General features: G+C 47.5%; 1 protein-coding gene across 1 annotated transcript in view; it reads left to right on the top strand.

The window, feature by feature from the left end:
- SAMD4A (sterile alpha motif domain containing 4A) overlaps positions 1–26,920 on the top strand; it is a 98,588-nt gene that overhangs the window by 168 nt on the left and 71,500 nt on the right. Inside the window, exon 2 of the mRNA XM_075331016.1 lies at positions 951–1,426. Coding sequence (XP_075187131.1) covers positions 1,231–1,426 — 196 coding nt within the window. The 5' untranslated portion in view covers positions 951–1,230. The remainder of the gene's footprint in view (positions 1–950; positions 1,427–26,920) is intronic.

Here is a 26,920-nt window from a genome sequence, read left to right on the forward strand (position 1 = left end):
GCAACACTGTCTCCACTGTGCTACATGATTTGTTGACTTTCATGGGAAACTGCAACATTGTATCACTGCGCTTCCTGTATTTGTAAATATGAGTCTCTGCGTTCCATCGGCAATGTATCTGGATAATGGGGCTCTGCAGCGCTGGATACTGGCTACTGGGGGCTCCAATGTAATGCAGATGTTATTATACACATGTAGACCCCTGCTCTGTACATTGTTTAGCCCCCCAGCCATGTGACCCTCCACTGCTGAGATGCCTCTATCCCTTGCTGTAGTATAATCTGTTGCTGGTGTCTGCTGCCTCATTGATTGACATCTATGAATACATGCTGCACTGACACAAAAAAAAAATCAACTTTTTTTTTTTTCCACCTTTTTTTTGCAGTCAATTCCTTTTGCCTTTTAATATATCTGATTTATTATTGACCGTCGCTCGGGTCAGAGGGGATCCATATGTTAAGCCGCTGAATTATTTCCATACAACAGTTGGGCACAGTTAGTTGTATGTGGCTATTGGTAGAGGGTTATCTGTCACTGGGTGGAATTTGGCTGGTTAATGTGATATAGTGGTTGATGCAGATGCTGCCGGTTTGCTGTGCCTTGGCCACTAAGTGGTTAAATTTGATTTAATCACTGCACCAAAGGACAGAGAGAAATTTTCCCATTATTTTGTGGTTCTTTGTAAGCGACGTATATGTTTGCCCCCCCCCCCCCCCCCCCCTCGCTCAAGATTTAAGTCTTGGGTATGGTAGAAAGTAGCGGTTTGTTGGATTGCAGATGTTAACTGTTGAGGAAAAAATGAATCGAGTACTTTAACTTGCAATCCCCCCCCCCCCCCCCCATCTCCCCATCTCCCAGTCTGATTGTCTGTAGTGTAGCGAGGCTTGGATGGCATTGAGTCAAACGTTTTCTTGCGGAGTATGTGTCACACCAATGTTTTATTTTCACAGTTGTGAACATTGACTTGGAATGCGGGTGTGGAAGAATCCGAGAGAGAAACCCAAAGGGACGTCAAATCTGGAAAAACACCACCGAGGATACCAGCGAAAGCCCAAAACGAGCATGCCTGAAGTGGAGAATACAACCATAGACTAATCTGTGCCAACACTATTTATATCCAGTGATAGAGCCGACCCCATATAAGAAAAAAAAAAATAATCAAACCATCTTTTTTTATTTTCTTTTTCATCCCTAAATTTCTGTGTGAATCCTGTAAATCTTCCTCTCATCATGATGTTTCGGGATCAAGTTGGAATGCTCTCTGGTTGGTTTAAAGGCTGGAACGAATGCGAACAAACTGTTGCACTGCTTTCCTTACTGAAAAGGGTTAGCCGGACCCAGGCCAGATTCTTACAGATCTGCTTGGAGCATTCCTTGGTGGACTGTACGGAACTGCACATACTTGAAGGGGAAGCCAACAATCCCGGTGAGTTTTGTATTCCGGAAATGTGGCGTATAACGTTGCGCAATCTGATTATATGTCCTCGGCCCCCATCGCACCATAATGCGGATGCGTTTTAGGATCTAATGACTCATGTATCCCTATAGTTTGGCTTGGTAGACTTGGAGTTTGGCCCTGTCAGCTGCCAATTACAGTATACCAAATGATACTTTAAGCTACTTGTTTACTACACTTTACAGTTTTTGTGTTTTTCATGCATGTGGACGCCAAAAGATTGCCTTTTTGTACTCCATATGATATACTTTTTTATTATGGGCGTATCTGTACTAGGTGCAGGGGTGGCAATCAAACCTGGAGACTAAGGCTACTTTTACACTTGCGTTGAACGGCATCCGTTGCAATCTGCCACCTTGGAGGAATTACGTTTATTCCTCATAGGCTTTTATTAACGGCGGATTGCAACGGATGGTCTTGCGTTGCATCCGCCTTGCAGCGCATCAGTTGTTTTGATGGCGAACGTCAGTGCCCGTCGGGCGGAATGAACGCTGAATGTAGCGCTTTTGTTTCTGTAAAAAAACGCACTCCGCAGAATTCCGTCGGGACCCAAAACAGTCACTGTGGCCTATATGGAAAGACCAGTGCTATTAGAGGTTTGCAATAATTTGTGCACCCCATTAGTTTTTGCATTGGGGCCTATGAGCTTCAAGTTACTCTACTGCTTTTTGATTAGCGTAGCAGGCGGTGCTTTTACCTATAGAGGTATTTCTCCAAAAGATGTTCATAATGGGCGGCGCGGTGGCTCAGTGGTTAGCACTGTATGGTGGCTCAGTGGTTAGCACTGCAGTGTTGCAGCGCTGGGGTCCTGGGTTCAAATCCCACCAAGGACACTATCTGCAAGGAGTTTGAATGTTCTCCCCGTGTTTGCATGGGTTTCCTCCACACTCCAAAGACATACTGATAGGAACTCTAGATTGTGAGCCCCAATGGGGACAGTGTTCCCAATGTATGTAAAGCGCTGTGGAATTAATAGCGCTATATAAATGAATAAAATTATTATTAATTATAATGGGAGCCTACAGGTGACATGTTACTATATAGCACTGCAACACTCGCTGTGACCCTTAGAAACTTGCTTTTTTACAGGCATGAGTGAAGGCCATCCGTATCAACAGTCGCTACCGAAACAGCAAATCTGTCTGCAACGTGTCCATTGCCACCAGAGCAAGTAATGGCAAAACTGTCTCCACCTGCAATTTTAGCATTACATGTAACTGCTGGGATTGCAAAGTAGTTACAATCTTCCATGGTCTGAGGCAGCAGTAATGGTAAACCGGAGTACTTGTGTCAAGGAAAAATTGCCAATATTTGGTTAAATAAATCCATCACCAGTTTTTTTGCTCCCCCCCCCCCCCCCATCTGAGAGCAGTATAATGTAGAGACAGAGACCCTGATTCCCGCGATGTTACTGAGCAGTCTCCTGTCCTTTTGCTAAAATCAGTGTTTTCTCTGCTGCAGATCTAGCAGTATGCTGGACTACCTGCAGCACACCAAGTAGTCCTGTGATGATAATCTATTGCTGATTAAGTGATTTTATCAAAACTACTCTAAGCAGCCCAGTAAGTGACACATAACTGGAATCCGGATCTTTGTCCCTACATTATTCTGCTCTTAGATTAGGTGGCAAAAACCTGCTGACTGATTCCCTTTAAGTAGCGCTCATTGACATACATAGCCTTAGTAGGTCAGCCAGACACCAGATTTTATTATTTACAGCATATGGATCTTCATATAGATATAGTGCCATACTGTTACTATAATTGCCTATATGTTCAGGGTTTTGTGCCAGCAGTGGACAACTTCTGCAAATATATGGCAGAAATGCATAATTTGCAAATCATTCGCAGCAGCAACCAAAATTTGCAACATAAGCAACTTTTGCCATTCTGAACTGGTGCCAAAGCCTGGTCATGCAGTCCAGTAAGTGACACATCACTGGAATCAGGGTCTCTGCCATTACATTACACTGCTCTCAGATCAGGTGGCAAAAACCTGCTGACAGATTCCCTTTAAGGGGTGGTTTAGAAGACCCCTAAATGGTTTTCTGGACTATACTGTCTCTTGTCATATAGCAATATTTGAAAGTCAGCTTGTTAGGATTGGACCTGTTCTGGTAGCCAATTCAGATAGAAAGATTTGTTTTTGAGCCTGTTTGGCGTCTATTGTAGTCTATGGGATTCTTCTACAGGTGTCCTAAAGTCTTCATCAATGTAAATATCACTGATTTATACCGTTTTCTGTAGAAATTTCCAAGTTGATGCACATGTGGACTATTGAAATAAGTGATGATGATGAATCTGAATATTCATGGCCACTGGTTTACAAATTAGGCTAATAATTATTACTATTGTTATAGCGCCATTTATTACATGGTCCTTTATATGCGAAAAGGGGTGTACATAATAAGAAGAATACAAGGCAAAAACTGGTACTAGAGGGGGGGACCCTGCCCACGAAGAGGGGGGGGGGACCCTGCCCACGAAGAGGGGGGGGGGGCCCTGCCCACGAAGAGGGGGGGGACCCTGCCCACGAAGAGGGGGGGGGGACCCTGCCCACGAAGAGGGGGGGGGGACCCTGCCCACGAAGAGGGGGGGGGGACCCTGCCCACGAAGAGGGGGGGGGGACCCTGCCCACGAAGAGGGGGGGGGGACCCTGCCCACGAAGAGGGGGGGGGGGGGGACCCTGCCCACGAAGAGGGGGGGGGGGGGGACCCTGCCCACGAAGAGGGGGGGGGGGGGGGACCCTGCCCACGAAGAGGGGGGGGGGGGGGACCCTGCCCACGAAGAGGGGGGGGGGGGGGACCCTGCCCACGAAGAGGGGGGGGGGGGGGACCCTGCCCACGAAGAGTGGGGGGGGGGACCCTGCCCACGAAGAGTGGGGGGGGGGGACCCTGCCCACGAAGAGTGGGGGGGGGGGGACCCTGCCCACGAGGAAGAGCGAGGACCCTCCCATGAGGCTCCCGGTCTACAGTCCTTCACCCTAACCTGAGATGCTTATGTTTATACATATTTAGAGACCAAAACAAGTGAAAGGGAAAAATGGAGCAGTTTCGATCGTACTCCCTGCATTTTTTTTTTTCTCCTCTTTGGTTCGATGGTCCTCTCTTCTTTATTATTGCAATTTTTATATACTTAAATAATTTGAATGATTTGACTTCTTCTTTTCTTGCTGTCTTGCAGTTTCTTCTAGGATAACTAAGTCCGATCACGTAGAGTCTGGATTTTGTAGGCTTTTTGGCAAGGTAGCTGGTTTCATTTTAAGTAACATGCGGTACGAGCAGATAATTAATTTGCCGTGCAGTTTATTTTCTGCCATGTGTTTAACCTGGTCGCTGCAATGATGCGGCCAGCACTTCTTTTTTTTTTTTCTTTATGTGCCATCTAAAAGCAGTTTTTCACTTTATAGTTTTTCCTTCTGATTGGGGATTGTTTGCATTTTTGGTGCGGGGTTTTGGGTTTTTTTTCCGTATGGATTTTTGTAAACAAGTACATAGGAGTGCAATGTGGCCTGTACCGTACAAGACACTTCCTGTGAGCGCAGAGCGTACAAGGGCCGGTCTGTGATGGTCGGATTCCTCTGGCCGGGCGGCGGCAGCACCACATTTAATGCAGAGAAGAATCCAGGGGCTTATTCCAGCTGTTTTGTATTAGAGGCTGCAAGAATTGGCAGCTGTTTTTCCTGCCAGTCGAAAAAGGTGGGCTGCTGTGGACATGGCGGGGGTCCTACATAGATCTGAAATTTTAGCTATGTTTTTTTTTTTTTTTGCTTTACAAGACCAGCACATCCAATCTTGTAATAGATGTGAATGACATGGCTCAATTGCTAAGTCACATGGTTTACCCGGGTTTTCAATGATGTTCCCGGCCCTATAGAGTATTATAATTATTTGTTGCATGAACAAGTCGGCCATGTTGTTGTTGTTTATTAATTATTATTATTTTTAGGTTATAGTTATCCATCTGATCTGCCATCCTAATTATCTCACTTTGCCTATGCAGTTCCCAGTTAGTTTTACTAAGGGCAATGCAGACTCCACTTTTGCAATGCACCTTAGACCCGCTGAGGCTGGTGTACTAACTTTGTAAATCTCGGTGTCAGAATGGCCATATAGCCTAGCCTGATTGATGGCTCCTGTGTGTCTCTCCTCCCTTCTGGTGCTGAGATCTTCTACTTTTTTAATTTTACTGTTTTATCATGAGGACCCTTCTTTAGATTGAGGGTCTCTACTGTGGCTGTTATAGGTGGTCTGGCCCAAATGAATGGTCATCTATACAACAGATGTGCTATGTCCACCAAAGCTTGAGCCTCCCCTTCTTTATCTCTGGCTGAGGGAGCTGCTCATCTGACATCCATGTGGAAATGGTTGCTTTGATAATTATACAAGGGCTCTTTCCGGTGTCCGTAATTATTTGTCCAATTTTGAATAGTAATGCATGGACTGGTCGCACATCTCCCAGCCCAATCGTAACTGCTTTATATAATTGTATGCGGCTCAGGAGACCCCTGGCCAGTCTGTGCATCGTGGTCTAAAATGCGACTGATAATGGATGTTGAAAAAAGCCCTAAATACTCAATCCGGGCAAATGAGTCCAATCTTGTGCATTACTATCCATCTTTGAACCCAAGTGTGACTGCTTCCTATATTTTCAATGAGGCTACCACATTTTGGTCAAGAGATGTGTGGCCAGTCTGTGCGTTGCGGTCCAAGATCAAACTGATAACAGCAGCCGAAAAGAGCCCTAAGGGCTTGTGCACATTGTTCCGATCTTGGACCGCAATGCACGGACTGGCCAGGCGTTTACCGATCGGAGCAGGACAGCTTTATATATCTCTAGAAATCTGAGGTCAGACCGATGCACGGACGTCTGAGTGAGTCTTAAGGCTGTCTGATGCTGGCCATGCACTGTCCGTTGAGGTTTTGTATGTTGTCATAGGTGACAGGGGAGTAATGGTGGGTTAACACAATCCGAACAGCGACGTTAAATGACAGTAGATTAGCCACAAAAGTTGATTAGCCACTTTCCATGCACTCGGATAGATTGCTCCGGGCGCAGTGATTGTTATTGCTCTTGGGCAGCACGTGATTCTGCTTACACAGGACGATGTGCTGCCGAGACGGACTATTTTTAAGCAAGGGTATATATCTTTTCCCACAATGGAGCATTAGTCAGCCTGTTTACACTCTCCGATTAATGTGACATGAGTGTTTCTAGGAATTAATGCTCACAATAATCTGCCAGTATAATTGCACCCTCTGCCAGTGCCGGACATCTAGCGGTGGCTTATCACATGCGGTCAGCCGATAGTCATCTCTCCCGTGGCTCAACCAAGCGCTCCTGTGTTGTCTGTGGCAGCGGCTTCTCTCTCATAGAAGAAAAGAACCTCCAAAGAGTCAGATACTTCTCTTCCCGGGCAAACTGTTCTAGTGATTGATGGGCGTCCCAGCCATCATTTTATAGATATAGGTGGATATCTCTATTTATACGTATACCCTATTCTAGTTATCGGTGACCAAGCTCCTTAGTCCAAAACCCTTTTTAAGGCTTGAGTCTAAACTTGCATTTGGGACACCTCCTAAGGTGTGACTGCTAAGGAGCCACCTACTAAAAAGAAGCCTCCGACACAGATGGACGTGACGTGACATAGGAGGGTTGCCAACTTTATTGCATCAAATTACCACTGATTAGTAATTACAGTCATGGCCAAATGTGTTGGCACCCTCGAAATTGTTCTAGAAAATGAAATATTTCTCACACAACCCAAAACAATGACCTGGACAAATTTCATTGGCACCTTTTTGCAAATAGTGGGTAAACAACTTTTGTTTCAAGTATGTGATGCTCATTCATACTCACCTGTGACAAGTAACAGGTGTGGGCAATATGAATATCACACCTGAAACCAGATAAAAAGGGGAGAGGTTGGCTCAATCTTTTGCATTGTGTGCTCCACACTAAAGCTGGGTTTACACACTGCAACATCGCAAAGGACATCGCTGTAACGTCACCGGTTTTGTGACGCAATAGCGACCTCCCTAAGTCTCTGTTAAGTCTCTGGTGAGCGTTCAAACAGGCAAACCTGGCCAACAACGCAACAGCGATCCGGACCTGCAGAGCGACCTAGCTGGTTGTTGGGGACGTTGATAAGCAGCCTTTTGAAAGGGAAGTTGCTAACAAAGTCGCTGCAAAGTCTTCATACACTGAAACTTCATGCTGCACAACGGGAAACAAAGGACCTAGGAATGGTCCTGAACGATTTGTAACGATTACAACTTCACAGCAGGGGCCGGGTCGCTGATAGGTTTCACACACTGCAACATCGCAAACAACATCGCTATTGCGTCACAAAACCGGTGACGTTACAGCGATGTCGTTTGAGATGTTGCAGTGTGTAAACCCAGCTTAAGTATGGAAAACATAAAAAAATAAAGAGAACAATCTTGAAAACGAAAATAGTTTTCAACAACCAACAATCTCAAGGTTCCAAGTCCATCTCCAGAGATCTTAATGTTCCTTTGCCCATATGTTCAATATAATCAACAAGTTTACAACCCATGGCACTGTAGCTAATCTCCCTGAATGTGGACGGTAGAGATAAATTGATGAAAGGTTGTAACGCAGGATAGTCCGGATGGTGGATAAGCCCCAATCAAGTTCCAAGAAATTCCAGCTGTCCTGCAGGGTCAGGGGCATCCATGTCAGCGCAAACTATCCATCCACATCTGATTTTAAGTGAAACGCTATGAAGGAGACCCAGGAAGACCCCACTGCTGACACAGACAGAAAAAAAGCTAGACTGCAGTTTGCCAAATTGTACATAAGTAACTAAAATCCTTCTGGGAAAGAGTCTTGTGGACTGATGAGACCAAGATGGAGCTTTCTGGTAAAGCGCATCATTTTGCTGTTTACCGAAAACAGAATGAGGCCTACAAAGAAAAGACCACAGTACATACAGTCAGATATGGTGGAGGTCAGAAATGTTTGGGGTTGGTTTGCTGTCTCGGGCACTGGGGGCCCTGACTTTGTGCCAGACATCATGAGATCTGAAGATTAGCAAAGGACTTTAGGTGGCAATATAGTTCTCAGTGTCAGAAAGCTGGGTGTGTGTCCTAGATCATGGATTTTCCAGGCAGTTAATGACCCAAAACACTTCAAGAAACCCCAGAAATGGATGGAAACAAAGCGCTGGAGAGTTCTGAAGTGGCAGCAATGAGTCCGGATCTAAATCCCATTTACACCTGTGGAGAGATCCTGAAAATATTTGTGAAGAGAAGACGTCTTCAGATGAGACCTGGAGCAGTTTATAAAGAAGAGTCTGAGATTCCAGGTGAGAGGAGTAAGAAGCTTGTGGACGAGTATAGGAAGTGACTGATTGCAGGAATTTATTCCAAAGGGTAAAGGGTGCAACCAAATATTAAGCTAAGGGGGACAACAATTTTGTCCGGCCCACTCTTATGTCCAATTTGCTTTTTTTTTCTGTTTCATGTGACGCCCTGGACTGTCCAGGTCGTCCCAGGTAGACACAACACTACACACCCCCCCTTCCCAGTTAGGTAACAGCAGTCAAACTAAAAGCCTTGTCACCACCCTCCAGGTTTGATGTCCACACCAGGGGGGGTGGAGACAGGCGGTTGGCTCCACCCACCGAGGAGTTCACAGGCCTAGAGGCGAGAACCCAAGTAGTAGTAGTCGAGTTGAAGTCTAGTGTGTCGCCCGGGGACCAGGGGTTACTCAGATCCGGGCCACGAGGTCACTTCTGTGGGTATCACGGTAGCGTGACCCGATCTGTGATCCCAGGCTCCACAGTAAAAGGGGATTTGGTAAGGGAGATTTATTGTTGTCCGTGACGCCACCCACGGTTGTGGTGATTGTGTGGACACCACCGCTGCTCTGTATGGGGATCCCGGGAGCGGTGACAGGGAGCAGCTTTGTTGTTATTTCTCCCCTCCGTGGGTAGGGGGGGTTGGTTGTCCCGGGGCCCGGTGATGGGGTAGGGGTGGATGGCAGGCCGGGTGCGGGGCCTGGTGAGGTGCAGGGTCGCCGGGGCAGCGCTGTGCCGCACGGCACGGTGGTACTCACTCAGCCAGAAATCAGGACACAGTTCTTAGTAAAACACTCGGCTGGATGGACGGGTCCCACAGACGCTGCGGTGTTTTCCCCTGACCCAGTTTGGTGGTGTAAGTCCTTTCCTGCACCTTCTGTACACTCCTCCTGCGCTCCGGCTTCCAGCTGGCTCCCCGATTTAGTACCGGTGGGCCACCGGCTACCTACGGTTCCACCAACTGTCTCCCCGGCTCCCTGCAGACGGTCACTACCGTCTGCCTGACTCTCTGCTTGGGGGCCTTAGGCTCCAACCTAAGCCCCTGTCTGCGTCTGCCTCTCTGCAGACCTCTTCTCTCCTCCTCCGCCTGAACTTGACTGGGCTTGTATCCTGCCTCAGGCCAGCTAACTCCTGGGTGGGCGTCTCCATCTCCTGACTCCGCCCACCTGGTGTGTCAGTCTGAGCCTGAGGAAAGGAATCAAGTTTCACTGGGGATGTCTGCTGTGAAACTGCTGGGGGTGGGTGTGTGTGTGTGTGCTGTTACCTGTGGCCCCTGGCTTGTCCAGGGCGCCACACTAGCTCAGGCCCTGGAAGGGTCAAGTTCAAGTCCAGAAGCAGACCTGTGCTCAGGCCTGCCAAAGACTACTCCGGTGGCTGGGTTGGAGCCCAGTCACCATTGGCAAGGAGGCAGACGGTAGTGGCCGCCTGCAGGAGACCGGGAATACGACCGGTGTAACCGTAAGAGACCGCAACAGGGTAGTGGCCCGCCGGAACCGAACCGGGGAGCCAACTCGAGCCACCACCCACAGTACGAGCACGGATCCAAGCGGCTCGGCGGTCGCAGCCGAGCCCGCGGGGCGGTACATTTACTACACACAAAGGAAAAAAATCTTCAATTGCAATAATTTTCTGGGAGAAATACTGAATTTTTTTTTTTTTTTTTTTAATTTCAGAGGTGCCAACACTTGTGAACGCTCCGAAATACATCAACAATAATCACTTCCGATCTTCATCCTGGTTTTCGTTTCTTTTTAATGGAAGCGCAGACTTTTACCCCTTCTTCCTTTAATATTTGCAGAGCACTTTTGGCCATGACTGTATTTACTGATCGGCGGGGGACTAAACACCTTTTTAGACACAGACCCCGCTTTAGATATGTAGGGAACGCATGGTGGTTCATAAGATTGCGTGTGCGCTCATGGAACGGGATCGTCTGTTCATTTGGCTCCATCTATCTCTTCAGAGCCGGATGACAGTGGCTTCCTCTGCCATTCCCTGAGAACCATCCTTGTGAATTGTGTACGGGCGGGGGGCTGCTGGCCCCTCTCTGAGACATACATTCTCCATCTCAATTGGAAAAATACCAATGCCTTTTTCATCCATTTTTCTATCCATCGTCATCTGTGCCCTTTTGCACACTGTAAAGAGTGTGGGTGACTGCAAAGGCGAGATGTTCTACCATATCCAAACACAACACCCCAGTGCCCCGGTCTGGGAGGACCCGAAATTCATCCTGTCCACCATGTGATGTTTATCGTGTCTAAGGCTATGTGTCCACGGTAGAATGTACCTGCGGATTTTTCTGCATGAAAATCCGCACCTTATTTTTGCCGCGGATTTGCCGCGGATTTTGATGCGGATTTTTTTTTTCTTTTTTCCCCCATTCTATACCCAAAATCTGCACCAAAATCCGCAACAATAATTGACATGCTGCAGATTTTTCCGGATCAAAATCCACGGCAAATCCGCCGCGGAAAAATCCGCAGCATGGACACAGCATTTCCAAAATGCCATTGAAATGGCTTGGAAGTGCCGCTGCTGCAGATTTTCGGTAAATCCGCGGCAAAATCCGCAGCGTGGGCACATAGCCTAAATGTCCATGAATACTCACAATGACATGTTTTTTCTTTATTGCATCACTTTATTATATATATAATATATATATGTGTGTATATATATATGTGTCTATATCTATATCTATATCTCTCATTATATATATCATTATATATAGTTTATTTTTTATTTTTTTTTTTTGCAGATAGGGACCTACAGATTTGGATAGTGTCACATTTAGAGAGAAAGTGAGTGATAATTTATCTATTTTAGGGATCAGCATTTGCACTTGGGGACAGTTACTTTGGCAGGTGACTTCTTGCAATGTGTTTGGTGGGTAAATGCAGTGACAGCCATGTTTTACGAACGTTGAGGATTTGCAGGATCCTTTTCTTGCATCCAAGGATGTGTTCAGTGCAACCATCGGATTCTTAGCAGGAGGGAGTTTGCTAAGGCCTTGTGCGCACTAGAAAATGGAATTTTCTTAAGAAAATTCCGCAGGCTCTAAAAGATTTCCGCACCCGCGGGGAAAAAAGCGCACCGAAACCACATGCATTTTGGTGCGGTTTTGGTGCGTTTTTTCTGCAGGTTGGTACATGTGTTTTGAATGCATTCAATGCAATAAAGCACATTGAAGAAAAAAAAAAAAAAGTAATTTCCTTCTGATAAATAATGAATAGATAGAGGACAGATCAATCAATAGATAAGAGTCCCTGTGAGGACACACTGCAGTTCTCACGAGCGGTAGTGAGTTCACATTACCGACCGTGAGAAATGACTTGTAATTACCTCTGCAGTTTCGTTACGAGGCTGCATTAAGTACAGTGTGTCAGACGCAGCTGCAGCAGTCTGCAAGCATCGTGGGACCTCTCTGGATTACGCCGGAGCTGTGTGTTGCAGGGGTAATAAAGTGGTGTAAGAGGGGGCTTGTTTGCTATTTTATTTAAAATAAAGGATTTTTCGGGAGGTGTGTGTCTGTGTGTGTGTTCACTTACGGGTTAATCATGTAAGCTGTCTCATAGATGCTGCCATGATTAAGGCTGGACTTAGTGGTGGCGATCCGCTGCCATTAACTCTTTATTACCCTGATTGCCACCGCATCACGGCAATCTGGAAGAGCCGGGGATACTCCGGGACTGTCGCATAATGGATGCGACAGTCCCGAGGCAGCGGCGGGCTGATATTCTCGGCTGCAGGGGGTGGGGGGGACATAACAATGGCCCTCGCCCTCCCCAGCCTGAGAATACCAGGCCGCCACTGTGTGCTTACCTCGGCTGGACGGTAAAAAATACGGCTGAGCCCGCGTTTTTTGTTTTGTTTTTTTTTTTAGTTTTTATATGTATGTTTGTTTGATTTCTATGTGCATTTTATATGTCTGTCTGTGTCTGTGTGTGATCTGTGTGTGTTTACTCTCTGCTCCGCTTCCTCTTCTTGTCATAATGACATAATTTCCCTGCAAAACACAGGCAGTACCGAAAAACGCGGGAATAACGCAGGAAAACGCAATGAACTGCACAGAATTTGCTGCCTGCGTTATTCCCTGCGGAATTTCACGATTACATTGCAGTCAATGGAGTCAAATCCCGCAGCGACGTGCGGAAAAGAAGTGACATGCAATTGTTTTTGCTGCGGGAATCCTGCAGCAAAACATGCAGCTGTCAAAATCCGCAAAGTGTGCACAGCATTTTTTTTTTTTTTTCCCATAGGATTTGCTGGTGAATCACTGCAGAAAGGTTATAAACATTTTCTGCAGTGAAACATGCAGCAAATCTGCAGAAAATCAGCGGTAAAATCCGCCTAGTGCGCACAGAGCCTAAATGTTACAATCCCTACTTACCAATGTCGCGGGTCAAATAGCGATGCTTCTTTCTCCACTTATGAACCATTTTCCCCTTCCTCTGCCTCCTAAAGGAGTTTACTGGTTGTGTAATAACCCTGTGTGGCCCGTAGTTGTAGTTTAACATAAAATATTATGTATATTGGTTTGTTTGGTATTTTTTTTTCCGTTTATAGTCTCCAGGTCCAGCATTTGTCGGTCATTGCCTGCAGCGCTTAATTCATGTCAAAAGCGCTGCAGCCAATAACTGAGCTCAGTGAATCTGCTTGATTTTGCTGCCATGGGCTGCTGAGATCACTGGCTGCAGCGCTGTCGCTGTGATGTTGTACCTCCCCGGTGTTAGTCGGGCTGCTCGGATCCGAGATCGTGGCTCGAGGGGGTCCGGACTCTGCTTGGTGAACACTTTGATCCTTATAAAGGGGGTATTTACAGGGGATAAGTTTGTGACGCCACCTGTGGGTTGCAGTAATGGGAGTACCGCCGCTGCTGTAAGGAGTACCGGGGCAGATGGCGTTAAGCAGCCTGATGTTAGTCCCTCTACAGGTAGGGATGGCCCCGGGCTCAGGGGTGTTGGTAGTTACTTGGGGGCGCAGAGTGCAGGGATCCGGGTACTCACTGTGGGTAGTCGTGGTGCTGGATGAAGATTATAAAGGAGACACCCACGCTGTAGATAAACCAAATTCTCTGTGTGCTGCTGCCGCTGCGGGGTGCCCTTCCAAGGACCCGCTCCCACCGGTGTCACATAGTAATCCGGAGCCTGCCTCCGTGCACAGTTTTGTGTCCGTGTGGGTCCTTTATAGCTTGAAGCTGTAAGGTCCCGTTCTTCGGGGTTTTTTTTAAGTGAAGACTTTCTCCCAAAAGCTGGCACTTGGGACTTTAATGGGGTGCTTTCTCTGGAAAACTCTGTCCCCTGCGGTGTGCTGATGCCCTCAGTCTCTGAGCTCTCTGGGAAGGTCCCTGAAGGTCCCCTTCCTATCCAGGTTAATTGTTAGGACGTTGATTCGGCTCCTGACCTAGGGTCCTGTACCCCGTCGTGCTCTGTACCGGTCAGTTCTTTTGGGCTTTCTGGTGCCGGCAGTCCTCTAAGACTATGTTTGTCACACCCTTGTCCAATGTCACTGCCACCAGTCCCCAACGCCTCTGGTCCCAGACTACTGTCTGCAAACCAACCTGGGTCTTTCTAGCTCCCTGGGAGCTCCCACTAACCAGATACTCTCTCTTTGAGGGCTCTCACTCGACTCTCTCACTTCTCTCCCACACCCCTAGGTGGGCGGCCCTTTTCCAGCTGGACCAACCCACCGGTGTGTCTGACAGGTCATGATGTGAGGTGTTGATTGGGATTTGTGGTGTGATGGAGGTGACACCGGTTTGTGGGAAATTGGAACCATGGGGGGTGGGCCCTGCACCCTGAGGGAACAGGATGCAGTGCCCTGTAGCACCCTGATGTATACAGGGGGGCTACAATGTCACCCCTGCAGATAACACACACCAGGAGGAGCAGCATCACCTGTTCCGGGGAGGGTGAGTAAGATGCAGTTTAGGACATGGGGTTTTGTTTTTCTCTTCTATGAGGGTATGTATACACAACGTCTTCAAGATGCTGGGGGACCTACCAAGGTCTTTCTAGGTAAAGACTCTTTAAGAAACCGCCAGTGGGTTTTCTCTTGAAGGAGCTTTGTTGTCAGAAAAAGATGTTGTGCACATACACAAACTGGACTAAAGCTAAAATCTAGCAGTGAAGACAACGGTCGGATCCTTGAAGGATCACACTACAGTTGCCCACTAAAGGCTATACAGAGCGGAGGGAAGTGCAAATGAGATACAGGGAGATTGTAATTTCTTGTCAGTGTTTTATCTCGCCTCAACGCTGGATTCACATCTACACTGTAGAACATCCTCCATGTTGCTTCTTCTGAACACGATCTAGATATATACAGGATAGCAGGAATCCCTCCTGTGTGGCCAATCCTAGCTGCAAGTCTCTACCCACTAGCTCAGAGACAACTGAAATTAGGAAATGGTGCCTGTAGAGGGGAAAACTGCGATAACCAGTGTGTACAGCTGATTCTGAAACTGCTGTAAACAGGTCCCTATAGCTCCGCTTCATGGTCCCTATAGCTCCGCTTCATGGTCCCTATAGCTCCGCTTCATGGTCCCTATAGCTCCGCTTCATGGTCCCTATAGCTCCGCTTCATGGTGTCACGAGTTAGTGCCGCCCTATGAGCCGGTCAGGGGGCTGCATGTCCAGGGGTCTATGGACGTTCTCATTCTAGGTTTCGGATTGATCTTTGATAGTTTTGTTACTTGCGGCTTCATATTGAGCGCACGTCATGAAGCCATCTGCGCTCTTACCTGCTCTTTACATTACGCCGGCTTTTTAATGCTGTAATTTATTTTCATCTCTTGTTGACTCATAATCTATGGGGGATCGGCTGAGTCATGTGTACCCCGATCTGCGGGTGCACGGCTGCAAGGAAACCATGGAAGGAGAATCCGTGTAAAGCTTGTCCATCGCAGGGAATTAAAGGGGAACACCCACCTTACACAGTTAAAGTATAGTCACACAATAGACAGGGGTCCTATTTCTGGTATTTTGTTTTTTTTCCTCGAGAGCCTTTTTTAGAAACCCAGGAAAGAGAGTTGTGCCCATAGTTATAGCAAGCAGGGGACGGGTGCGGCTCCAGTACAGGGTAAAATGAAGTCAATGGGAACCTGGAGCGTTATTCTGGGAAATCTGGAAAAAAAAAATACTCGAGTTCTCCATTGACTTCCATTATCTTCAGTACTCAAGTCGCATCCGTCCAAGCGTACAACTTGCTCATTTCAAGTACTGAGCATGGTAGTGCCCGCTCATCACTAGGTACTAGTACTGAGCACCCGAGCATGGTAGTGCCCGCTCATCACTAGGTACTAGTACTGAGCACCCAAGCATGGTAGTGCCCGCTCATCACTAGTTACGAGTACTGAGCACCCAAGCATGGTAGTGCCCGCTCATCACTAGTTACGAGTACTGAGCACCCAAGCATGGTAGTGCCCGCTCATCACTTGTTATGAGTACTGAGCACCCGAGCAAAGCATGGTAGTGCCCGCTCATCACTAGGTACCAGTACTGAGCACCCAAGCATGGTAGTGCCCGCTCATCACTAGTTACGAGTACTGAGCACCCGAGCATGGTAGTGCCCGCTCATCACTAGTTACGAGTACTGAGCACCCGAGCATGGTAGTGCCTGCTTATCACTAGTTACGAGTACCCGAGCATGGTAGTGCCCGCTTATCACTAGTTATGAGTACTGAGCACCCGAGCATGGTAGTGCCTGCTCATCACTAGTTACGAGTACCCGAGCATGGTAGTGCCTGCTCATCACTAGTACTGACCACATGGCTGTCGTTTCCTACCCTCATAGACGCGTATTTTACCTTATTCTTGTATAGCAGTAAATCAGTAGGAAACTAAAAGTTAAAAAATCTTTATAAAGTATTTGAGTGTTGGGTGATGTATTACATGCAACGACAGGAAAAACCCCAACGTCCCAGACGCCTGCAGCTGCTCGCTAATGTAGGGAATGCTGCAATGGAAATATTAATGCACCTTCGGGCCATTCCTGAACTTCAGCAGACCCCTAAATGTGCAGACACCCAGACCTCCAGCTACATGGGGTCATCATAAGGTTTTTCGTTAGGTGGCCATTTTTATGTTCTGGGAGGGGATAAGCTTGGTCCTCTCTGCTCAGGGGGCCCCATTATAAGATCTGTCCTGACAGCAACTGCTGAATTCCGCATGATGCCCCCATTTCCTGATTCCTGCATTCAGGGGGGGGGGGGCAAATATTTGGTGGAAATTGATGGAAATCTAATGTGTATTGAGGTCCTGTGTTTTGCCCGGGGCCTGAATCTATTCTCCTGATCCAGAAATGTCTTTATTAGCATCTACGATGGAGTCAAGGTCGACCTTCTATTTTTATTTATTTTTCCCCGGCTATTAATAGTTTTGGGTATGCCGGCCATTTCTCTGTTCCCATTTATAGCCGCGGCTATTATTTGCCCGTTTGATCATTATTCCGTCCTTCGCTTTGTTTGCTCGGTTAGCGCGGCTTTTCCGAGGCTTCTGCATTGCAGACATTGTTTTAGCGTTTTCTAATCTGTTGCTTCTGTTTCCAGGCGTGCGCCGGGCCTCGCGTCTGTCACAATGGAATAAAGCTATTTTCGTCAATGCTGCGCTAGGCCCTTGATCCATGTGACGGCTGTGGTTTTCACATAGAATTATCAGTTTCTGCACAATGCCACATAGACCCTGGGCTATTTTAGTTTTTCTTTCCCTTACTTGCCCTACGTTCTGATGAATGAAGCCGTGTCCTATAAAAAGATGCAGCAAGATGTGTGCGGAGCCCGCATTCAAGTATTGATTCCTATAGCAGCGGCTTGTGAGGATACCCGGCCCTCATCGTTCAATTACAAAAAACATGGCTGCTCTCTTCTGTGAACGGCGCCACCTCTGTGCACTGGTTGTATGTGGTATTGCTGCTTGTCTCTCTTGATTGAGCTCAGCTACGGCACCACACACAAATTGTGGACAGGGGTGGCGCTGGTTTTTGGAAGGCAGCAGACATGTATTTATCAAGCTCAATAGTATGACCATTTATTGACCTGGGGGGGGGGGATATAAAGGTTGACTGTCTTATTGCACTATTGCATTAATTGAGGGGGAGATTCTCGCCCTAACTCCCACAACTATTAATTTTGTTTGCTTCTAGTTAGTTTGGTGTTTTTTTTTTTTGTTTTTTTGTTTTTTTGGCTGGTGCGTCAGGGTTGCTGCCAGATCTCTGCTGCCCAGCTGGTGTGCCAGGGTTGCCTCCGGATCTCTGACTGGTCAGGACCCTGCCCGGCTGGTGTGCCAGGGTTGCCTCCGCATCCCTGACTGGTTCAGGGCCCTGCCCGGCTGGTGCGCCAGGGTTGCCTCCGCATCCCTGACTGGTCGGGGCCCTGCCCGGCTGGTGTGCTAGGGTTGCCTCTGCATCCCTGACTGGTCAGGGTCCTGCCCAGCTGGTGTGCCAGGGTTGCCTCTGGATCCCTGACTGGTCAGGGTCCTGCCCCGCTGGTGTGCCAGGGTTGCCTCCGGATCCATGACTGGTCGGGGTCCTGCCCAGCTGGTGCGCCAGGGTTGCCTCTGAATTCCTGACTGGTCAGGGCAATACCCAGCTGGTGCGCCAGGGCTGCCACTATTATCAATGTCTTACGTTCTACTTCCTTCTGCAATGATAAACTTTTCGCAGGCGCACTGAATCCTTTTAATGCCAGTTCTTTTTATGTCTCCGGAATACGATTCCTTTCCAGATTGGCACAGCCACGTCTGCATATGGCGGCTTGTGCTGAGGTCTGTGAGCACAGCTGAAAAATGTCTGCACACAAATGCCGATAGCAATCATTTATCTGTCAGAATGTTTGCAAATATGTCCAGTAAGGATTCACTTCATTTACAATTTACTCCTTTTTTCTTTTACCGCGTTCCTCTCGAACGAACGCTGCAGATCTACAATCGAACAACATGGACGCGGCGGTGTCAGTATAACCAGCGTCCTATGTGTAAATGCATTATCCACTTTGGCTAATCTAGTTTAATAGCTTCACTGACTAAAAACTGATCTGTTAGTGATAACTGTGAGGAACATGGCCGCACCTTCACTACAGCGCCACCACAGGTGACACAAAGCATTACACTGCTGTCATTGCATTCACCTGCAGACCTGGTGATGATCACCGATATGGTTGTAGATGGGCTTGAGCGCTGTCGGTCCAGCTGCCGAAATCCTCAATCAAGTGACAAACAGCTCCATCAATTGATTAGCTCCTTCTGTGCTAATCGAGGGGATAGAGGTTTCCCATAGGGGATCCTTATCTAGTATCCAGAGGAAAGTAATGCCGCAAAAATCTGGAGCACCGTGCACGTCCAAACCTAACCTACAGGGCATGATTTTCCTTTTTTTGTAATACTGCATCTTTCCTGTGGGGGCGCTGCAAGAGAATTCATCACTTGTTTCTGAGTTTCTAAGGACTTGGGGGGGACCCGGCCGCAGGGAATATATCATGTCATCTGTTTATTCTCACTGGACTGTTCATTAGAAGTAAAATAATAAGAATTTCTAAAGAATAGTGGGAAACCCTTGTAAGGCGCTTGGGACTGAGCTGCTCCGCAGCCTACACTCGTGCAGCAGGTTGATGCTTTGGGGGAATTCCTGAAAAGGAATGTCAGCGCTGACACACCCAATGGGATTCTTCACATCATTTTTTTTTTTTTTCTCCAAAAATAGTCAAAATTTTAATTTTATTCCGTGACTTGAAATTCAGAATTTTAGCCAAGGGAACATGGTACACCTTAAGGAATCACCATAACCCGGTCACAGTGATGTTTGTGAGAACGCAGTCCTGTTTCCAGCAGATTCATTTCTTCTACCATATCGTGGAAGGGATGACCAGCGGATGTGGCATGGCACGAGGCGGTGGTAAAGGGTATGAGAAGACTCCGGACACCGCGGGACTCTACATGAAATACCTGGTCCTGGCGGGGTGTGTGGACATTCGCCGTGTGGGCTGTTAACCCATGTAGGCTGCATACTGCTGCTGGCCAGGATCGGGTGATGACTCACGCACGAGGAGGCAAACCGTTCACTTTACACCACAACTCTTTACTAGACGGTTCATGGTCGTCCACAACTTTACACTCCAGATAGCGAGCACAAATCTTCCAATTCGTTACATTTTCATTTGCATTAACGGACACCGTTCAACTTCCCGCTGGGTTGCGGCAGAGTCCCAGTTTAGCGTTACAGCTAAGGCCGTGACTGTTACCTTCCCATCCCACAGTCCCACATCCAGTCCCTCAGAGGTCCGTCCCATAATGACCGTGTTAAAGCTTTGCACAGCCGGACATTCATCAAAACACCTCCAGGTTAGTGGAGCATGTCACATGCCAGTTGAGGTCCCCGTACCTTGACGGTTAAGGAATCTGTCCTCCAGCTCCTACACCCTGTAGCCATTCAGAGGATCGGTCTCTAGTTACAGCACTCTTCACACCTTGTGTCTCCGGTGTACCGCCTCCACGTCAGCGGCCGAGCCGCTTGGATCCGGAGCCGCAGTGGCTCGAGGGGTCCGCGCGGACACTCGAATCAAAAGAAAAGGAGTATGTACAGGGGATTTGGAAAGTTTGTGACGCCACCCACGGTGCGTGGTAATGTAGGAGACCACCGCTGCTGTTGGTGGGGGAACCCAGTGGCGATGGTGTGGCAGCAGTATGTTTAACCCCTCCGTGGGTAGGGGGTTTGTGCCCCGGGGCCCGTTGGGATGTTGGTGATGGGGGTGCCGTTGGGTAGAGGAAAAGGTGCTTTTCAGTGTACTCGCTCAGTACAGGAATAATCACACCGACAGCTTGTAAAGCAGGATTCTGAGCACCACTGCAGCTTGGTGGGAGCACGCTGGGATCCGTGTCCTTGGTGTTGCTGTTAGCCTGTGGCCCTTTCCGTGGCACTTTCTTACTGGTTGGGCCCTCAAGCTTGAAACTTTTCGGGTCCCACTCACATGTATGGCTAACGGAGTGAGCTTGCTCTCAGGGTTCTCGCGTAGGAGTTCTTTGGACTGTATTTGGGAAAGTTCTATCCCATCGGGTGCGCTAGTACCCCAATTTTGGAGCGGGTTGGGGATGAATCTTGAAGTCTTCACCCCCGTCGGGTAAATTACCAGGACGCGTGAAGCTACTTCCCGGCCTAGGGTCCACGTACCCCGTCGTGCCCTGGCCCCTGCCCGGTGATGGCTCAAGGCCGCCAGCTGCCCTTCTCGGCAAACCATGCCCTTTGATGCAATCCCCTTTGACCGGGGTTCCAGCTCCTACCAGGCCCAGACCAACGTCTGCCACCTAGTAGTCTCCAGGAGCCCTGCTCCGGACCAGTGCCCTCTCCCTCTCGCAGAGTCACTTTTCCACCTCCTTCTCCTTCAACTCCTGTTTCACTTCTCTCACCTTCCCCTACCAAACCCCCCATCTTGGCGGTCCTATTCCCTTCAGGAACCTAATGTTGTGTCTGGTGGGTTTGGTGCAAAGTGTTCCTAGGATTTTTATTGACTAAGCTGGTAGCAACACCAAAGGACCAGGATCCGTAACCAAGGAGGAGTGGATACTGTGCAAAAGGGCAGGTTGCACAATAACCCTGTGATGACCTGATAGGCCAGGGCGTCACACCGGCCTCTCTCGAGATTCACGTTATCTTGCCTTCTGTCTCCAGCTCTCCATTGCCACAAACCACCCACTGTATGTCACCTTCATGACCGACTGACTATATGTTTGTCATGTTTGCTTGCTATGCTTTCACAGACTCCTCTAGAATGAACTGTCCTTTTCCTGTCAGCTGACGCTTCCCAGGGTGGGCTAGTCCCAACACTTAACTGTTTCTGTTCCTGAGGTCTGATGCTGGACAGACTTAACCTTTCACCGAGTTCTATACAAACATTCTACACCTTCCACATTACTGTGCATTACACCATTCATAGCTTACGTTGCTAAACACATGATATATTGTTACCAAACACTGCAGAATCTTATGCAGGATCAGGATTTTGAGCATCTTTTACCCACTTCAGGTTTCTAAAACCACCAAGTGATTAAAAGAAGTGACTGCTCCATTCTTCTGGTGTTTTCCACTCGGAAAACGCTCTGTAATTTTACAATACAAATCAATGGGAAGGCTCGGAAGATGCCGGAATCTACAACTCCCAGCATCTCCTCACCATTGTTATCAGACTCCGGACCATAGACCATACAGGAACCACAATACTGATAAGATGCAGGCAGTATCACAAATAATCATTACATCCAGGTACCTTTTATAGGTGACATCTTCTGAGTCGTTCCCATCCTTTTGGTCTCCACGCAGTACAGACGCCATGATGAGGTTTCATGCCCACCGCTCGTCTCTGAAGAACTCCCTCTTTATTCTTCAGCAGCTCTTCCCCACACAGCACCTTTAAAAATAAAAAAAGTATCATTATACTGTCCCATGAATATAAATATCTCCCATGCTGTGCCCCTGAATAAATAGTTGCTGTGCTTCCTTCACAAAATATTCCCCCACGCTGCCCTTATCCAAAATACCTCCCACACTGCCTCTCTCCTTAATATACCCCCACGCTGCCTCTTTCCATAATGTCCCCATACACAGCTTTTTTTCCATAATGTCCCCTCCACACTGCTCTCTCCATAATATATTCACACACTGCCTCTTTCCATAATATACCCCCACACTGCCTCTCTCCATAATGTCCCCCCCCCCCCCATATTGCCCTATTAATAATAATAATAATAATAATAATAATAATATAATATTTATATATCCCCCCCAACTGCTTTCGTAAACCCCACACACACATATACACACACACACACATATACATACACACACACACACACACACATCAATCACCCCCTACACACAAATACAATGCACCCCATTTCCCCTCCCCTCACACACAATAGATGCACCCCCATCACCCCCTATACACACAAATTACACTACCCCATCACCACACACCCTCTTCCCAGTACTCCACCTCTGCCTGTCACAAAGCTGTCTCTCCTTCACAAGTGTTCCCCCATTAAGTGTCCTCAGCCCCTCCCCGCTCATCCCCATTAATTAAACCTGTCTCTATGGCTCCTCCATAGAGCGCTTACCGCTTCCTGATGTCCCCGGTGTGGCGCCCGCAGCACTGTGATGACGTCAGCAAGGTGTTGATCTCATCATGTTGATGCACATCGGGGGCGGGGCCCAGTCCCGGCGCACTGTTCAAATGTATTTACGGCTGGAAGACGCAAATGCATTTGAATAGGAAGGAGGAAGCTGCGGTCACCGCCACCGCTGCGCTCCTCAGCAGTGTGTGCACGCCGGGAACACTGTCACACAGCAGGGCCGGCACAGCACATTGCGGCCTCCTGCTGCAGCTAATGTGTTCGGCATGCACACACTGCTGAGGAGCACGGCGGTGACTGCAGAGGCACCGGCCCACTACAGGCACCGGCCCACTACAGGCACCGGCCCACTACAGGCACCGGCCCACTACAGGCACCGGCCCACTACAGGCACCGGCCCACTACAGGCACCGGCCCACTACAGGCACCGGCCCACTACAGGCACCGGCCCACTACAGGCACCGGCCCACTACAGGCACCGGCCCACTACAGGCACCAGCTCTGTAGTGAAATGAACCTTTAGTCAAAGGTCTCTAAAAGCAGCTAACTCTCCTCTCTATGAATAACACATGCACTCTCTAAGCTTGTATAGGTCGGGAATAATGGTGGCGCTGGCTCACTTAATTTTTTATTTTGTTCCCTTATTCATAGAACAAAAAAATATTTTGTAGCCTGGTACAGAAATTGTCATCACTTGTATAATTCCCAACTAAGTGCCATATTAATAATTAGCATTGTTTTGGAGTGTGGAGGGAAAACGCGTCCAGTACCTATAATGCTGGTAGCATGTTATTAGATGAACAGCTCACTTCTTTGTAGAGCAGGTGGAACAGAACCATTCCTGGACATATCAGAACGCATTGTGCATCGTGTTCTCTTGGTGTGGACAGCGAGGCCATGCTTTTCAACCGGTTTTGTGGATAAGGACGTGTGCGTTTTATGATCTTCTCTAGATGGTGCCACTTTTATAACCTGTACATTTTGTATTCTAGAATAATTGCTTCTTCCCGAAGAATGTCATCCAGATGTGAGGAAGTGTCTGAAATGTAATCGGACTTGGTACAACCTTTCCTTGTGTACGGCTCCTTTTTTAGGCCATGTTCACATTTCCGTTGTTTTGCTTCTGTCAGGTTTGTTGTTGCGACGCGACGATGGATCAATCGTTTTTGGGATGTCAACTGACGCAACGGATGTGTTATTTCACAGGATTCCGTTCACAAGAATCCTGTGAAAAGACTGATCTTTCGCGTCCGTTACATCCGCTGTGCGTCCATGTTTTGACTGATCCGTCGTGATCTGTTTGTGTTTGGGACAGCCCAATGGGTGTGCAAAACATGCTGGGCATGCTCAGTAGAGCATGACTGAATCCTGCACCATAGACCTACATTATAGCTTGTGACGGATGGTGGACACCTGCGGAGTGCGTTTTTTTGCCGCTCCAAAAAAAGTTACATGCAGCGTTGCTCCCGCCTGACAGTCGGTCAATAAACGACTGATCTGTCACGCGGCGGATGCAACGCAAGGCCAACAGTCACAATCCGTCGCTAATAGGAGTCTATGGGGAAAAAACGGACTCCTGCAAATAGTTTTGCAGGATACCGTATTTCCTCAAGGCGATGGATTGCGACGGAAACAAAACAACAAAAGTGTGAACATAGCCTTAATAGTGCATTTTCTCCTTTATTAGTGTGACGCCATAGAGTGCACCCTCTGGTCCGTTATACCACGCAGCACATTTTCTGTTTGCGGTGTATGCGGACCCTCAGCCGACATGTCCCAACAGCTGAAGATTACATTGTGCCGGGAGGAAGTGCCGTCATAAAGGACGCTATTGTCTGACATTTCATTTCTACAGACAACTGTTCTTTACATTTTGGCTTTCTGAATGAAGGCCGCAATATACAGGGAGGGTCCCGAGAGGGGGGGGGGGGGATATTTTTTTTTTTTTTTTTTTGTCGGAAAAGGGGTGAAAATAATTCAAGGTCTCCCATTTGTCATGGCCGCTCCGTGTGCAGGGTTGTAATTTCAGCGAGCTCATTCATGACCCAAACAAGAGCTTAATCTGTAGTTTGTTTTAGTAAAGTGCAGATTCCACGTCCAAGAGGAAATGATTCACAGAACGAGTCCAACTCCAGCTCCGCACACACAGGGCACTGTAGTAGAAATGAGCTCAGCCTTTCAAAGCCGCAACCCCCCCAACCCCACCGTGGATGTGGGTGAAAGTCACTGACGTAATACAGCGACTGATGGCCCCACAGCATTTTATTTTTTCTTTACATTTTTAGAATTTTTTTTTTTGTCTGCAATAGGGCCCTCTATAGGGAAATTAATAACAAATATAATTTTTTATTTATTTTTTTTCCTTTTTTTAAAAAACATTTTTATCCCTTTTTAAAAAGCTCCTTAGATAGGTAGGGATCCAGGTATGAAGTATATGAAATATTGTATATCCTTTTTTAGAAGACCCCTGGTCATGTTCAACAAACGACTCATGTTGTTGTTTGTTTTTTTTTTTTGTTTTTTTTTGGACAGATTTCCACTGGTCTAATGTCCATTCCTTGTGTTCTTTAGCCCAAACAAGTCTCCTCTGCTTGTTGCCTGTCCTTAGCAGTGGTTTCCTAGCAGCTATCTTACCATGAAGGCTGCTGCACAAAGTCTCCTCTTAACAGTTGTTCTAGAGATGAGGTGTGTCCAAACTTTTGGTCTGTAGTGTGTGTTTGCGTGTGTTTGCGTGTGTTTGCGTGTGTTTGCGTGTATATATAGATATAGATATAGATATATATCCATCTATATACACACACACACACTATAGATAGATAGATATTATATAATACACACGCGCGCGCGCGCACACACACATAGATTATATATATCTATATCTGTCATAGAGATAGAGATATATATATATATCTCTATCTCTATCTGTATATATATATATATATATATATATATATATATATAATATTTTTTAATATAATACACACGCACGCGCACACATGCACAGATTATATATATATATATATATATATATATATATATATATATATATATATATATATATATATATATATATATATATATATATATATATATATATATATATATATATATATATATAGATATATATATAGATAGAGATTATATATATATCTATTATAATTTTACACCCACTGATGATTTGACTATTGTACATCTCGCTGACCGTTATGTGGACAGTCGAGAGTGAAATTCTTGCCACGTTTTATCGCATTCTCCATTTCTTGTTGTGCAGGGCGGTCGAGTACAGCGAGATCCTAAAATGTATGTTTCCCTGACCTGAGCGCAGCTCGGATTGTGATGATGTGCAGTCGGCCTCTAGTTGATTGTCCGGCCGTACACAGGATCGCTGCGCACTAATGTACTGCGGAGAAGGCAGCAATTTTTTGGGTTATCCGGAATTCATGAGCTCTTGTGCACCAAGAGGGTTCGTATAAGGACTTGGCCTCTGCAAACCCGAAGTCCAATTATGAATGTTGGTGCCAAAAAAATACACATTGGTAAATTGTCGGATTATTCAATATTATTATTATTGTTTATTTATAGAGCACCATTGATTCCATGGTGCTGTACATGAGGGGGTTACATACAGAATACATGTACACGTTACAATAGACAGACTAGCACAGGGGGAAGAGGGCCCTGCCCTTGCGGGCTTACATCCTAAAGGATTTTGGGGAGGAGACAGTAGGTGGGGTGTAGGTGGGGCGGCAGCTCCGCACGGTGGTGGGGCGGCAGCTCCGCACGGTGGTGGGGCGGCAGCTCCGCACGGTGGTGGGGCGGCAGCTCCGCACGGTGGTGGGGCGGCAGCTCCGCACGGTGGTGGGGCGGCAGCTCCGCACGGTGGTGGGGCGGCAGCTCCGCACGGTGGTGGGGCGGCAGCTCCGCACGGTGGTGGGGCGGCAGCTCCGCACGGTGGTGAAGCAGTGAGGTCATTGAAGGTTATAGGCATTTCTGAACAGATGAGTCTTTAGGTTCCGTTTGAAGCTTG

Source organism: Anomaloglossus baeobatrachus, chromosome 12, assembly GCF_048569485.1.
Source record: "Anomaloglossus baeobatrachus isolate aAnoBae1 chromosome 12, aAnoBae1.hap1, whole genome shotgun sequence".
Taxonomy (NCBI): Eukaryota; Metazoa; Chordata; class Amphibia; order Anura; family Aromobatidae; genus Anomaloglossus; species Anomaloglossus baeobatrachus.